Below are 17497 nucleotides of genomic sequence, written 5' to 3' on the forward strand. Positions count from 1 at the left end.
CTGACACAAAGACTTTACGGTGTGACTGAGATGTGAATCAACAAATGTGGCTTGTGATTCAACAGCATGTACCGGAAACACCACGCCACTCACTTCGGTGTGGCTTCTCAGTATACAAAACTGTTAAGAGTGACAGAACCCAAGTCATCTGGCCTGGACTCATATGTTGGTAGCTGAGAACAAAAAGAGACAACATATTTAATACAGTTGGTGCAGGGGGAAAAAAAAAACCTCAATAGAATATTAGCCACTATTTTTATTAAAGATGAGAAGAAGATACAGCAGCTTTAAAAAATCTATTCTCTATAAAGGTATCACTTGGGTGTATCAGAGCCTTTCTTTTGCTTTCCTCAAATAAGTTTGAAGAACCAGGAAATCAACAACTTCATTCGCAATAGCTCTGTTGTATGTTACACAGCCCGCTAAATTTCTTTATGGAGAATAAGGGAAAAGGACAAGGGAAGAAACAGAAAAGGGGGAAAGGAGTATAACAGATTATTAGGGAAAGTTATTGGGAATGACAGAAGCAAACATTCTGAAGAAATTCCTATTCATTGTACTTCGGCGTTTCTGAGGCTGCGGCTGTTAAATTGTGTTCTCCTGAGTAGAGTGATTTTTAATTCCCCGGGGCATGTCATCAGTTACCAGCTAGTACCTCACCTCCCATAAACAATATAACTTTTTGCAGCACATTAGAAACTTTAGTCACTTTTCGTGACTGGAATACAAATGCCAAAAAAACATCATTTCTGATATCTTTAAAAATCATTAACTGCCTTAACCTGAATTCCAGGCCTAGAAAAACTGCAATAATTTTCATCCAAGCCTTTATTCCTGTAAGATTGCTTGAATTCTTATGAAGGATGGAAATAAAAATTCTGGGCTCTTAACTATGAAATAAGCATCAATCGAGAATATTTCAACGTATTTCCAATTCTAGGATCCTAGTTCCTTTAGGCACACTGAATATCTTTGCAACATAAGAACATAACCGTATGATAAGTCTTCTCCTCAATAAAAAATGAAATACAATAAACTTAAGCTTTTTGTGGTCTTTTCCTTATGTTTGTGGAAATGGTCTTTTCCTTATGTTTCCTTATGTTTGTGGAATTTTCCTTATGGTTGACTTCCAGTTTCACAGCATTGTGGTCAAAATGATCACAGTTTTGGGAGACGCTTAAGACACAGAAGCTGCACAGCTGGTAGTCACTGAGACGGGAACTCTATTTCTGCTCCTCTAGTCAGGGGTGAGATGGAATAGCCAAATATATTTAACAAGCAACCCAGCACAAGCAGCAACCCATCCCAATGGGTGTGACAACCAATCAAAACAGTGCTGGGACTGTTCGGAAGAGGTGGTGCAACCAATCAGAATGGCTGTGAGCTGAAACACAGGTGATGTCATGCATGGGGATCCAGCTAAATAACAACCTTGCCTACAACAGATGGGAAACTCAACTGGGCCCATTCTACTCAACATTACTCACACAGAGACTTATTTTTTAAAAATTCAGGTAATGTATGGGGTAAAATGAGAGTTTTCCTCTCTCCAGATCCCCTTCTTCTCTCAGCTATGGTAGTAAGGAATTCTCAGAAAGACTGACCTGAGAAAGGCATTATAAATAAATAATTGTGAACTTACATACCAGGCACTGCACGTGTATTGTCTCCCTTAATCCTCGCAACAACACTATGAGGTGGGCAATTTTATTATCCTTGTTTTAGGGATGAGGGAACTAAGGCATGGAGCAACTGAGTCACTCAAACGAGGTCACACAATACATCTCAGAGCTGGTATTCAAACATGGGCAGGGCTTCCACTTCACTACCACTTAGGATATTATTAGCAAACAGCATTCTCATCAGCACCATATCATCTGCTCGATTCCATCCTCCCATCTAGCTAATGATAAAATATCAAAGACATTCTCTGATATGTGGGCTACTGCTGGGGACCCATAATGTCACTGACCAACATTTGTTTCCAGCATGGTCACAGTTGCCCAATTTCTGATCTAACCTGCTTCAAAGAGACAGTAGTCAAGAAAAGCAGAAAAAAATTTTAAAAAATATATTACCTTATTCTCTTGTCCTCCACTTTTTTCAAGTATTCATCTCTCTTTAAGACTCCCAGGATCATTTCCTTCTCATGATCTAACAGAAATGACAGATTGATAAACTCCGAGTTCTTAGACATGGTATTCCAACAGCAGCTCTGAATAGCAGTGGTCGAATCTTCCAGGAAAATTGATATCCACAGTTCTGGATGGTAATCAGGTATTCTTCTGGGCTACACAGAAAAGAGATACCACTGGGATTACATTCCAAGAAAATCTTTATTGTTCTAACCGAGAAAGATCACCAAAGCCTTTGCTACGGTGTCCGGTCAGGGGCCAGCTAAGTTTCACTGATGGTGACAAAAGCCAATCCTTCAGAATGGCTCAGAGCAGGAATCATATCTGCTGGGGCAGAATCCAGAAAACCCAGGGAAGACAGAGAAGGCAAAGGAGAGAAAAACTAGGTAGGAAAATTAATTAGGCCATTTCCTGAAGAGCGCACACAGTGTCTACTGTTTGAAATAGTGATATACTTAACTCAAAAAAATGTTAATCATAAGCAGGCAATTATTAAATAATTTATTTAATAAATTATTTTTTATTTTATGGCTTATTACCATGAAATATTATTTATATTTAGTTGATTCCAGGTTCTCTGTGCAAATTCAGCTTTTCTGCCTTATAATTAGTTTCCTTTACTAGCTAGGTCCTGCTACCACCCTTCCAGCTGACCCATGGGTGAACTGAGTCATCACTGTGGGACACCAAGTGCATAGTCTGGACTGTTCCTTAACTGCCTCCATCCCTATTGCTGCCCTTCCTCCCCACAGCTGGGATGACTGCATGAAAAGCACTGCTGGCAAAACAAATATGAATCAGTGCTACGTGTATCCCTTGGAATGTTTCCTACAACCATAGCAATGAATGAAAAAAAAAAAATCAAGTTACAGAAGACTTCATGCAGAATGACAGCATATATACGAAAGACAAAAAACTGTAACAACATTATGTCTAATTTAGGAATATATACATTTGTAGTATCGATACAAGGGATTTCAAGGGGAATTCGGAGGTACAATCAAAGAGAACGCAGGAACTTCAACCATATTGGATAATGTTTTACTGTCAGGATGACTATTTATATCTCATGATGTACATATATGAGAATTATTCAAGGTATCTATTATATACCACAAAATAGCTGTTCCAAAACTTCCCCTTACCAACATAAGAAGCTCACTGGGCCTTGTCCCTCACCCTAACTCTTGAGCACATTCTTTTACTAGCTTGGTAGACAGAGTCTCTCTGTACATCCCCATAAGAATGAAGATTCTAGGCCTACGGCCTCCTCCCCTGACAGTGTCCCTCAGTCGTCCTCCCAGGTCTATGAATTAGAGTCTATGTGTAAGTTACACTTGGTTTGCTTGATTATAGCCAGGTTTCCAAGCATAACTAGATACCCAAAGGCTGCTTTGGGGCCTCCCAGTCGCCACAAGGCTAGGCTGACATCAAAATCTCAGGAGATCAGAAAGGACAGGGTCTTGTCCAAAGCCTAACTTTCCAAAGTCCCTAGGTGTTTGTTCTATACGTTGTACACCAAACCATAACTTGGCTGAAATAACTCAGAACTGAAATTCTTCTGATAGGTCGAGAGCTAGGCCCCTCTGAGAAAACTGCCCTGGTCTATACAGACTTTCCAGATGGACTCCAGGCCTTTCCTCCATCTTCAAAATCCTAGAAGCAGCAGAGATCAGAGAGTCCCAAGTTGACGTGAATAGGAAGCAACAAGGTTAGAGCAAAGGGGGTCTTCAGAAAGGTTAATGGTTTGGTTTTCACATCATCGGCAACTGTGGTCTCCTCAGATGAAGAACACAACTGGTTTTTCCACCCCTTTCATTGTTCATCTGGTTTCACTGAAATGGAAAAGCCACTTGGTAACTCATGGATGAAAATGCTACCATTACAGACAGGTTCACTTAGAATGTATTTTTTAAAAGATTTTATTTATTTATTTGACAGACAGACATCACAAATAGAGAGGCAGGTGGGCGAGGGGGGATGTGGGGGAGCAGGCTCCCTGCTGAGCAGAGAGCCCGATGTGGGGCTCAATCCCAGGACCCTGAGATCATGACCTGAGCCGAAGGCAGAGGCTTTAACCCACTGAGCCACCCAGACACCCCTAGAATGTATTTTATATTTGAAATGTCAGATTTTGAATGCCCTGTATGAATATTCTGTAGAATTGTAATTAGAAGTTATTCAAGGGAACAGGAGCCACCAAATGTTTGAGTCGAAGCTTATGGCTATCCTTGCCATGGATTGTAAATGCAAATCGTTGGAGAATAAAAGGAGGGAGGGCAGTAACACCACAAGGTAGCCTCTGAAAGTGACAGAGAAGATGGGAAATCATACAAAGATATAAAGGAAAGGAAATGGCCCTGGGAGAGTTTCATTAACAAAATTAGCCCTAATAGATTTTTACTCATCTGTACCAAGACTGAACAGAATGGATTTATATATGAGTGGCCAAGGAGATTAGAAGGAGCTAAAACTGTATCTAGAAAATGAGGATGTTTCCTCCAGAAGGTAGGACTGAATTGTGATTTTAATTTAGTAACAGGGAATCTAACCGATAATAGTCCTTCTGGAGAAAGATGGGGTGAGGAAGAGGAGACGGTGAACTTGGGCACAGACAAAGGAGATCTAAGGAGCTAGATGCCCATGATGTCCATCCAGACGCTGACCAAAAGGAAAGCACTTGGGCCTCAAAACGAAGGTAACACATTTATTCCCTGTCATGCATGGTCCATGTTGAATGATGGGGCCTCTGTCTAGCAAATTTCATGACATTAATCACACAAATCATACAACCATTTCCATTTCCTCTTCATTGAATTTCACTTCCTCCTGGACACCTCTGATTGTAAATTGGCTTGCCATAGAGCTCTCTTTCTGGGGAGTGGATGCCTGGGCCCTGCTAATGGAACACTGTGTTTGGTTGTGTTTGAACCTATATCTAATCCGTTCTCTGTACACCAACCAAAGGAAATTTCTGGGCCTTTGGAGGACAGCATCTGGGCTGGGATGAATTCACCTACATCTCTATAATTGTTTAATGCCTCTTTTCAGCTAGTTCAAAGATCCTTCTGGAGAATCCTTTGCCCCCTACACACTTTCATCAGGTAAGAAAAAAGAGTGAAACAATCACCAGTGTCTTTTCATACCAGATTCTCATTATTATTATTATTATTATTATCATTTAGTTAAACATGCCTAGTAAAACACTAGTCTGATCAGAAGAAATCCATTTTTATTTTATTTTTCAATACTTTCACTTAAACAGAAATTTTTCCTTGAACATTTCAGATGTGAATTTTCCCCTCTCTGCCCAGCAGCCTTGCCAAACTGAGCTAAACTATTTAAAAAGATGACAAAAATGTTTCCAAGTCATTCTTTTGTCTTTAAGCAAAGGCAGCTTTGGACAGATCATTAACTACTGAGCACCAGAAAAGACACAACAATAAAAAATTCTCGGGGCGCCTGTGTGCTCAGTCGTTAAGCATTTGACTCCCAGTTCTGGCACGGGTCATGATCTCAGGGTCATAGGATCAGGCCCTGCATTGGGCTCTGTGCTCAGTGCAGAGTCTGCTTGAGATCTTCTCCTTCTCCCTCGACCCCTCCCCCTCCCCGCACTCTCTCTCTAAAAAACAAAATCTTCAAAAAATTCTCACAGCATCACCAAAAGGCATCATTTTTTAAAAAGCATATGTTTTGAGCAACACACACTGAAATATAATATAGATCAATATCTTAGTCAAAGGAAAGAGTTGAACACAGCCTATTAAGGAGTACTTAAAATGCAGCTCTAAAAGTGAACTATTTCTGGAAGGGCTCTTAGAATGAAATTAATAAAAATAAAATCAGCTTCTTGTTTGTCACTGTGTGACAACACAACAGTGTGGGAGATTTCTGGCACACTTAGAGATGCTCAGGATACACATGAAATAGCACATGCAAAATGCACCTGGGAGTGCCTTTCAAATGGCTGAGCTGGCAAGAATCCACATGTCTGTCAAAGACTGAGACCTACCACAGAGATAAAGATGCCATGGGGAGTGAAATAAATAGTTCTTTTCACGACAAAAGACTCAAGGGCCGGTGGTATAGAATCACACGCATTTATTTTCAGTAGCGCAATTTCCTCCTACATGGACAACTGTGTGGCACATTCAATGGCAGTGCAGTAGTTGAATTATTTTTTAAAGATTTTATTATTTATTTGAGACAGAAAGTGAGCAAGTGAGTGAGAGAACATGAGTGGGGGGTGGTGTCAGAGAGAGAAGCAGACTCACCGCTGAGCCAGGACCCTGGGATCATGACCTGAGCCAAAGGGAGACACATAACTCACTGAGCCACCTGGGTGCCCCTGAAAATTTTTTTTTAATTTGACAATGGTATTGATTCTCTGAACATTAATTGGGAGGCCAATTATCAATATTAGCAGCTTTATAGCAATGCTCCAAGAGTGGAATGTTTCACAGTAATGACTAGCACTTAAATAACTCAACTAATCCTTAGAACTCCCTCACTAAATAAGTTCTAATACCCCCATTTTATAGATGAGAAAGCTGAGGCCTAGAGAAGTTAATTCACATGCCCAAGTAGTAAGTAACTCAGTGCAGTTTGGCTTCAGGGACCCTGCTTCTAATGATTAATGAGACTGCCTCTCAGTCCCTCCATTGACCAACAGCCTCCCACAAGATGTCGTGAGATATTTTATAGAATTTTTAAAAAGTTCTTTAGTCCAACAAAATTTCATATATGCCCAGTTAAATCAAATTAAATATTTTTTCTCCTACGGAACTTCTCAGGGTGTCCGATGTTCTATTGTTAACTGTGAAGTTTCATGGAACACTCAGTTTGGAAAAAAGATATCTAACGTTATTCAGTTCTTATCTTGGCATCTTGTATTTTGGTATTGTTCTTTTTTTAAAAAAAGATTTTATTTATTTATTTGACAGACAGACATCACAAGGAGGCAGAGAGGCAGGCAGAGAGAGAGGAGGAAGCAGGCTCCCTGCTGAGCAGAGAGCCCCATGCAGGGCTTGATCCCAGGGCCCTGAGATCATGACCTGAGCTGAAGGCAGAGGTTTAACTCACTGAGCCACCTAGGCGCCCCTACTTTGTTATTTCTAAATTGAAAACATCTTCCTACTTCTTTTACAGGACTACAACTATGTTTTAAAAAAAATAAAACTGGTTAGGTGGGGCACCTGGCTGGCTCAGTCAGTTAAGAATCTGACTTTTGATTTCAGCTCAGGTCATGAGGGTTACGAGATGGAGCCCCACGTTGGGCCCTGCATTCAGCAACAAGTCTGCTTGGGATTCATTCCCTCTTCCATTCCCTCCCACCTCTGTCCCTTCCCCTGCTCTCTCTCTCTCTCTCTCTCTCAAATAAATAAATAAATAAATAAAATCTTTAAAAAATGGTTAGGAAAAAATCTAAATAAATTGAAGAGAGAAAAATTCAAAAGAAAATCAGAAGATATACTTAAATCTTATTCGGTAGCTCCCCTAAATGCTTTTTAACTACTAAGGCTATAAAATTCTATAATGTCTCCCCAAAGCATCATAGAATGGATCACACACAAATTTAAAATAACTACGAAGGAAACCGCCATACATAAAAGAACCAAGTGATGCCTTAATATAAACCAGGAAAAATATTAATATCTAGAAAATATAATAAGATAAATACAAGAAAATAATAAAATAAGGGGCAAATAACAGGCATCCTATAGTATTAGCAATTCACAAGTAAATCACACAAACATGAAAAGATGCTCACTTAGCTCACTAGTTATATAAAGGCAAATTGCAAGGAGAAAACATTTTAGCTTTCCCATTCAATTATAAAAATGTAAAATATAAAAATCTGTACCATCCAGTGTTTAATGAGGGTGTGCAGAAATAGGTAAGCTTATGTCCCACTGGCAGAAGGAGAGATAAGTTCAATCCCTAGGTGAGATCATTTTCTGTGGGTCTTCTCCATATCCACCATGTCTTGTGAGCAGAGCCACTAGCTGGCCTTCTGCTCTGGACAATCCTTCCAAGGACCTTTGTTTAGTGACCAGCCTTGGAAGACACTGTGTCTGCGTGTGGATTAAGGAACAGATTTGCTTATGATTTGTTGAACAAAGCAAGTCTCTCTCCAGAGCAGAGGGCAGATTTCCTGGCAGCTCATTGTAAAAAAAAAAAATTGAGGTTCCCTAAGTTCAGGGTTCCTCAGCTATTACACAAGTGCACTACGTGGACTATTTTCACCCGAGCACTCGAGGACAAGAGCAAGCAATGCCAACATGAAACCCCCTGAGACTTCCTGTGTTCTAAATAAAAGTCCATTGCATCTGACCCAAGAGTAGCAGGTCTTTAACTATCATCTGTAAAACCGTGTCAGGCCCATACTCATTAGCCTGAAAGGAAGGCAAAATTTCAGAGCCTTTAGAATTCTCATCACCCTTTTTAGAAAATGAGTTGAATTTTTTGAAAATTGGTCAAAGGGTACCAGGTTTCAGTTATGCTAGATGAGTAATTCCCAGAGTTCGACTGTACAGCATCATGATTCTAGTTAAGAACACTGTTATATACTTAAAAAATTTCTAAGTGCCCTTACCAACCAACCATCCATCCATCCATCCATCCATCCATATGTGTGTATGTACATACATAGGATGGGAGGAAACATTCAGAAGTGATGAATATGCTTATGGCATTGATTGTGGTAATAATTGCATGGCTGTATGCTTATCTCCAAACTCATTAAGTTGTATACATTAAATATGTATAGCTTTTTATGCATTAATCATACTTCAGTGAAGTTTTAAAAATTAAGATGTGCATTTTTGACAACTTTTAGGAATCCATCTGATAGAAAAATACCTGTGTGTATATGTGAAGATTATGTATTGATATTCATGGTAGCATAATTATCCAGTGAAAATTTTGAAATTGCCTCATGTTACAGCAATACCATGGTTCTATATTAAAGTGAGGTATTTAAAAATATGTACCAACATGGGGATATCTAAACTACGTTGCTAGTTGAAAAAAGGGATATAGTTATGCTTTCAAATGTGTATGTGTCTAACACAATGCCATCAGTATATGGATATTTATAATATACACAAATGCAAAGGAAAAGGCATAGAATAATACGTACTGATCTGTTAATCAAGTTGCCTATAACAATGAAAGCTTAGGGGGTTACAGAAGGAACGAAATTTATTTCCATATTGTTTATTATTTTCTTTTCTTTCTCTCTTTCTTTCTTTAACATTTTATTTGAGAGAGAGCACAGGTGAGCACAAGTTGGGGGAGTCACAGAGGGAGAAGCAAACTTCCAGTTAAGCGTGGAGCCCAACGCAGGGCTTGATCCCAGGACCCTGAGATCCTGACTTGAGCTGAAGTCAGATGCTTAACTGAGCCACCCAGGCACCTCCCCATATTGTTTATTATTTTAGACACATTCGTGTAATCATATATTCTTTATATCTTTAAAAAATTTCAAGAAACAATAAGGTTTGGTGGCTGAGTGTGGTTAGAAGGAAGAGAGAGAAGCCAAAAATAATTTTAAGAATTTGACCTTAAAAGAATACAGGTGACATTGCCAATGATAGGCAAGTTGGGTAGCTGTGCTGGTTTTGATAGGCAATAATGAATTTTGGTTTCAGACATATTGTGAATTAGGTGATACCACTTGGGCTCTTCTGTGTCAATTTCCTGCTTCCATCTTGTTCTCCTACATCAGATTTCCTCCAAAACACAAATTAGATCATTGTTACTCCCAAGAATAGGATCTTTCAGTGTTTTCCCTTTGTTCCTTAAAATTCAAATTGTTTAATATGGTTTAAAAAACCCTTTGTGATCTGACTCTAGCCTACCCCTCTCTCGTGCATCTACCATTTAACCACATTCAACACTTCATTCTTCTAAAGAAGCCATGGCTTCTTCACCTCCAGATCTTCCTACCTACAAGACTCGGACTGCAACACCCTCTCCTCTCCTCACCTGCTCACTCCTAAGTATCCACATGTATCTGCCTAAATGACTGACTCCTAGTCTAACTGGGGTATCTGTGATATGCTAAATAATAACCCCAAAGAGGCTCATGTACTAGTCATCAGAACCTTTTCAGAGGTGACTGGGTTAAGGATCTTGAAAAGGGAAGATTATCCTGATCATCCAGATGGGCCCAATGTAATCACAAGGGTCCTTAGGAGGGGGAGGTAGTAGAGCTAAAGTCGGGAAAAGAGGTGCAATGATAACAGTAGAGGCTGAAGTGACGGTCTTTGAAGATGAAGGAAGGGGCTACAAGCCAAGAAAAGCAGGCAGCCCCTAGAAGCTGGAAAAGGCAAGGAAATGGATTCTTCCCTGGAGCCTCCAGAAGGAAGTCCTGCCAACACCATGATTTTAGACTTAAGACCCATTTTGGACTTCTAATGAATGAGATAAAGATGAAAATATTGAAGAATCAATGACTGAAATAAAAATCTCATCTCAGGAGAGAACATTGAATCAGCCTAAGGAGATGTTCTATATAAAAATGGAAGGGGAAAAAGAAACCAAACTCAGGGCAGATGCTTCAGATGGAGAAAGTGGACAAGGTTCCAGTTCAGTGGGAACCACTGCACTGTTAGTGGGTTTAGAGTGGAATTTACCACTGAAATCACTGTACATGACATAACAGTGGCCTCTTGACCACGGATGCCATCTTCTTAAACTGTGGTAGGTTCTATTTAATCAGACAGTTAACCCTCTGCCAATAATTCTATTACAGAATGTCATAAAAAATTTCCATCTTTAGAACAGATGTATGCAAAATGAACAGAAAATTGTTTCACTTAATTAAAAAAAAAAACATTGTCAGGGAGGACATAAGGACAAGGGAAAGATCCATCATACAAAATATAAGAGGAAAAACAATGATTGGAATTTTCCTTGGAAACCTTCTATGTAAGTGGAGCTTATTATCTCTGCATACAGTAAGAGCACTCATTCCTTCATGTTTCAGCTATCTGTTGCTCAGTAACAAACCACCCCAACATTTAGTGACTTAAAACAGAAATTTATCACTATCTTTTACAGTTTCATCAGTTCACTGGGCTTAACTGGAAGGCACTCATTTGGGGTTTCTTATGAGACTGCTGTCAGGTGGCAGCTGGGCTGAAGTCATCTGAAGGGTGGCCTAGGTGGGATGGTAAGGATAACACACTCACATGTCTGGCACTTGATGTCAGCTGCTGGCTGGGAGCACAGCCGGAGATGTTGACCACAACACCTATATGTGATTCCTCCCTCATGGTAGTCTTAGCGTAGGCAGAATTTTTACATGGCAACTGTCTTCCACCCCCCTAGACCAAGCATTTTAAAGGTCTAAGCAGAAGCTGCAAGACATCACAAGGCTTACCCCTGGAAGACCCAGAACATTACTTCTACCATGTTTTATTTGTCAAACAAATTGCTAAAGTCATTCCAGATTAAAGGAGGTGAATTCAATTCCAATGGAATGGGAGTAGGGAAGAATTTGTAGCCCTCTCAAATGTAGCATAGGTCACTTCCTAATATATAAGATGTATAAGACTGTGTTTACCGTGTGGTTTGCAGATCAAGGGTCGTGCATTCTTTGAGCTCATTGATAGGAATGAAAAAAATTGCTTATGCACCATGACTGCCTATTTACCGTACTGGATCAGTACAAATAGAGGCACTTTTAGCTATGCAAAGAAAAGCAAAAAGGGTTTGAAATGCTCATCAGTTAAGAGATAAGCATGCAAGAGTTATTGTTATTTTACACATGCAGACACATGAATCAGTGACATGGTAGCACAGTTGGCAGACATGGAAATTATTTGAGACTTTCTTATAAACAAACAGTAACGAGGGTACTGGCGGGTATCCAGAGAAAACAGATGCCATGGGTTCCAGGGACACATGAAAGAGGAAAGAGTAACAGAGCAAGAAAAGATAATGTTCTCGATGCAGAGCCTGGCAAGTAAAACAAAAGTCTCCTCGAAGGGTTTCTGCAAGACTTGTGGATGCTCCATTATTTGCAGTAGAGATTCATGAAGCTTTCTGAAGGATATCTTAGACAGCCAGTAAGAACGACAGGCTCTCTACCTTTAAAAAGCATACATATGTTTTAACAAAGAGATTTCAGGGGTTCATAAACTATGGTTATGCAAAAGTTTATATGCCAGAGTTAATCACTGCTAATACGAAGCCCTTGGAATCAAATGCAGGCTCAGTGCACCCTCAGAGTCGGGGTTGGAGAAAGTGTCAATCTTCAGAAATGAATGGAATTAAAATTCTGCTCCCCAGAGAGAATAACTTGGACAGGTTACTTTAAGCTTCCGCATTTCAGTTGATTCATTGGTCAAACGGGAATGTTAATGTCCACTTCCTTGGTTTGTTGTGAATACTCAAATGAATTAATGTATCTAAGGTATATAAACTATATATAAATGTATTAAAATGTATATAAAATGTGAAATGTCCTTAAAGCACAGTATCTGGCACCTAACAGTTGCTCAAAACATTTAGGACCCATCCATTCATTCTGCTTAACTTCAACACGTCATCAAGAGAGATCAGTCAAAATGTTACTCCATTCCTTTTGAGTCACAAAATACCCACAGGTCTCTCTCTAGCTTCCCAGACTTTCCACTAAGAATTTGCAAACTTCTTGGAAATTGCTTAGAAAGTCCACAGTTTTTATTAATAAGATTTTTAACGATATTAAGATTCTCATACATGATGACATGCTGGAAGGCTCATAATATGAAATGAAAAAATCAGGATATAAAACTACTTAGACAGTACGGTTTCAGTTTTAAAGGAAATACATACACACCTAAATATTACAGAAGAAAGAATGGAAGGAAATAAGTCAAACTATTATGTCTATCTCTGGGGAGTTACATTATGGCTGTATTTTAATTTCTTCTTTGTAATTGTCTTTAGCTCCATGTTTTGACAATGAACACATATTCGACACAACATCACTGAAAAATGCAGCAAATGTCATCGCTGTCAAAAATGTATTCTACCAATATTAGCTCAGCTTCATATGCCATGATATACAATGCATATATCCATGGATTATTATGCTTGGCTATTGAACAGGAAAGTATTTCACTAGTAGAGTCATATAGGTTAATAAATCAATTGAGGTTAGTAAAGCCATTTTTTAAAGTTATATTTAATTCATTACAGTATGTTCTGTCTGGAAAACAAAACAAAACAAAAACCAAAGGATGGACAGAATGGGTTACAGACTATTTAAATGGTCATGCAATGAACATGAATAAAGCCATGTATCAGAGCTGGAACTAGCAGATACACAGATGAAAAAAGCATGGGCTCTATCCCAAGGATCTTGTCTCTTTTCTAATGGAGACAGACATAAACACAAAAAGAATAGTTTTATAAATGCCAACTTGGCTTTGAGAACACAAAGCAAAGAACAATTAGGGAGAGGAGAGTGGCCATTTGAGGATGTGAAGACAGTAAATAGGACAAGTCAGAAGAACACATGACTAGTCCAGGGAATAGTGAATAATCCGCGGGCTGGGGGCTGAGTTAATGGTGGAGAGGTGAGAGGAAGGAGGGTGCCAGCGAGGGAGGAACACGGTATCCAAATAAAGCATCTGGACTTCATGGAGTGTTTTGCAAACTGTGTCTCTGGGAATGGTTTCTTAGGAAACACAGCAAGGCAAGTTGAGTGGCCAAGGCTGTGGCTCAAACAGAGGAGCTCTGCTTTTATCGGGTCTATAAGCTGGATTTCCTGGCCCGATTTTATTTGAAGAAAGAGTTCCATGACCTTAACAAGTCTGAAAACCGCTCCCATGCCATCAAGCTGTCAGATCCTTTTAAGACAAGAAATAGCAGAGTCAGCTTTCTAGCTGAGATCTGGGTTTTGAAAGACATCAGCTCTCAGTGATCATACGAAAAAGAGGGCAGAAACTCCATGGACAATGTGGAGGCTCCTGCAGGGGGTGTGAGGGAGAAATCAGGAACTAAATTGTGGTAGTGAGAAAGAACCCAAGGGTCATTTTTCAGATATTTGGGAATGATCCCAATAAGATCCAGCCACCAACTAGATGTGGGTGGTGGACAGAAGAGAGAGTGTGACTCCAAGGTTTCTGCCATGGGGAACTGTAATGGGTCTTAAGTTTTAGTGTATGTAAGAATCACCCACAGGGTTCGTTCAAAAACAGATTCCTGAGGGTCCATCTCCACAGAGTCTGATTGAATAGGACTGGAGTAACGCCTAGGAATGCTGATGGTAATACCGTTGCCAGAGATTGAGAATACAAGACAAAAAAGGTTGAGAAAAAAAAAAAATGGAAATCCGCACATGTTGAGGTCCAAGTGCTTATAAGGCAAACATCAACAAAGATCTGTCCAGAAAGGCATCTGGAATATGGAACTGGAGTTTATCAGAGAAGTCTACACTAGAAGCATTTAACTGGGAATCACTGGTGCCTATATAGTGGCAAGAGTTATGCAAGAGAGAACGTAAGAGGGCAGGGATAGGAGCATAAGGAACAATGATTAAAGAAGGGACAAAGGAACAAATGAGCTGATGGAAAACTGAGAAGGGATTATCGATACAGTAGGGGATGCAGTTGAGTCTAATGGTTTGGAGTCAAATATATCACTTAGAGTCTGTATAGGCCACCATTAAGTTTTTAATTAACCAATCGAGTAAACTGTTACAAACACCTCCAGCTACTTGAAATACCACACTAAACCCAGAATCTTTGGAAAATGTATCATCTTAATAAATTTAGCCCAATCCAGTGTTATATCAAATATTCCTTGCCCTAATATCCTAGTTTCTAATAATAATATATAAATTAGTAAGTCTTGCAATTATTTTAGTGTATGATCCAATGCCTTCAACGTCATGCTTTATACTCATCCCCCTGGAACATGCTAAAATCTGACCAGTAATTATGGACCTTGCAGTAACAAAGATTATCCGGGATGGGTGTTGAGAATAGACAACCTCTTGCATGATAGATAGATAGACAGACAGACAGACAGACAACCTAACTTGAAATGAGCCATTGGTTAGGAGATTTGAAGTTACTGATCAAGACCAAAGGAAAGAAGACTGCAAGATGGACATCTGAGAGGAAGTTCTACAATAGATATTATAGTGCAGGAAACCACTTGAAGCCTGGAGAAGTTTGAAGCTTCATGCATGTTCCAGTAGATCCTTTTCACAGGAGTCAAAGTGAGCTAAGCAGAAACGTCTTCCTACAGGTAAAACACATGGTCAGACAGCTCTTGCAATTTCAGAACCATGAACAAACACTCTGAAGTCTTAAGGAGCTTGAAGACTAATATAAGAAAAAGCAATATTCTACCCATAAACTGAGCTAACCAGCCTCCAACCCCAATTAACCAAGCTCTCTTGAGGATGGCAAATTACTCCTAGGGAATCTTGCTTCCCAAGTCTTGATGACATGACCTAGCTGAGAAGACACTAGGTCCTTTGTGGAAAGCTATTCCTTCCACTCAGGCAAGTCGCTTGCAACTGCCAGGAAGCTCTATTTTTAAACTAAACCAGCAACTGACTCTCACCTGCCCAGACCTCTCTTCTAGAGGAGGAACTATCCATAAATACAGCCAACTTGCTGCCTCTCATACTTAGTATTTTTTCAGTCTGATTAGTAATGCCGTGTCTGCCAAATGCCCCAAAGAGCTATGGAGAGTAAGATGAACAGCATGTACACTTCTCCAAGGTGGTCTTACACCACGGTCTACCCTAGAGGTTGACAATTTTTCTATTAAGGGCCAGCCAGTGAATAGGTTAGGCTTTTCAGTCCAAGATGCAAAATCATGACTATTTTGTACATACTTACAGAACAAGAGAGAAAACAAATGCCCACAAATGTTTTATTGACAAATTTTTAAAAATAATAAAAAAATGATTGCATTTGTGGGGGGGGTTGTGGGTTTTTGTTTATTGATTGGTTGGTTGGTAACACAGATCCACTAATGAGAGGAATGGGATTGTAGGGCAGATAACATTTCAGTTATCTAATGTTGGTATTCCTATAATCAAAATCATAGTAGGTCTGACAGTGTCCCAGACCTACTAAATTTGAACTTGAATTTTAATAAGCACCCCCAGTGATTCGCAAGCACCCTAAAGTTTGAGAACCCACCAGTCTAAAGTTTTGTAAGACTACCTGGGCTCCATCTCTATTAGTTTCGGAAAGGTAAGGAAAGCTATGGATCCTAGAAAAGGTTCAAGAACCATTCAAGGTCCATTCAAGAACTCCTATAGGGTCTGTAGCCCTGAAGTTAAGACCTCAGGAACTCTGCTGTCAGGCCCACCTCAGGATGAATATGTTCTAAAATTAAATTATGGGGATGGTGTCCAACCTATGAATATAGGAATAAAACATTGAATTGCATACTCAAAATAGGTAGATTTTAAGGTATGTGCATTATGTCTTACTAAAACTCTTTTTAAAATCAAATTAAAGAATTTGAGTTTGGTGGTGAAGCATTGTATTTTTATTTTAAAGATTTATTTATTGGGGCACCTGGGTGGCTCAAGTGGGTTAAAGCCTCTGCCTTCGGCTCAGGTCATGATCTCGGGGTCCTGGGATCGAGCCCCACATCAGGTTTTCTGCTTAGCTGGGAGCATGCTTCCCCTTCTCTCTCTCCCCCTGCCTCTCTGCCTACTTGCACTCTCTCTGTCAAATAAACAAATAAAATCTTTTTAAAAAAGATTTATTCATTTATGGGGGCGGTAGGCAGAGGGAGAGAGAAACTAATGCAGACTCTGAGTATGGTGCCCCACATGGGCTGTATCTTACAACCCTGAAATCGTGACCTGAGCCAAAACCAAGAGCTGGATGCTTAACCGACTGTGCCACCGAGGTGCCCCACGGCATTAGATTTTTAAAACTTTCTGTGGGTTTCCAAAGGACAACTCAAGGAGACAACTACAAGAACTCCAAGTTTTGGAGTCAGGAAGCTCTGAGTTCAAATCCCAGCTTTCCTACCTACTATGTTAAAGAAGCTAAGCTACGTTATCTAAGTCATAAGTAATCATAACTGTTCAATTACCCATGAGGTATTCTATTGTATATTGGGTTCTGTATTTCCTGCTTCATTAGTATATACTCGCCTTAACTCCTTTTCCTTATGGCTCATGGTAAAAATGACAGCAAACACTCACATATCACTTACATACACGTGCCAGTCATTGTCCTGTGGGGCTGGTTTACATATGTTAACTCATTCAGGCCTCACGTCAACAGCTAGAATTAGTTATTTTCATTATTACCATTATTACAGATAGGCACAACAAGGCAGAGGGAGACTAAGAAACTTGCCCAAAGCCACACAGCTCATAA

The 17497-nt window shown here is 39.7% G+C and overlaps 1 protein-coding gene across 3 annotated transcripts in view; it reads right to left on the reverse strand.

The window, feature by feature from the left end:
- SYTL5 (synaptotagmin like 5) overlaps positions 1-17497 on the reverse strand; it is a 141696-nt gene that overhangs the window by 115728 nt on the left and 8471 nt on the right. For all 3 annotated transcript variants that reach the window (XM_047716700.1, XM_047716699.1, XM_047716701.1), the window contains exon 2: positions 2079-2290. In XM_047716700.1, coding sequence (XP_047572656.1) covers positions 2079-2197 — 119 coding nt within the window. In that variant the 5' untranslated portion in view covers positions 2198-2290. The remainder of the gene's footprint in view (positions 1-2078; positions 2291-17497) is intronic.

This window comes from Lutra lutra, chromosome X (genome assembly GCF_902655055.1).
Source record: "Lutra lutra chromosome X, mLutLut1.2, whole genome shotgun sequence".
NCBI lineage: Eukaryota > Metazoa > Chordata > Mammalia > Carnivora > Mustelidae > Lutra > Lutra lutra.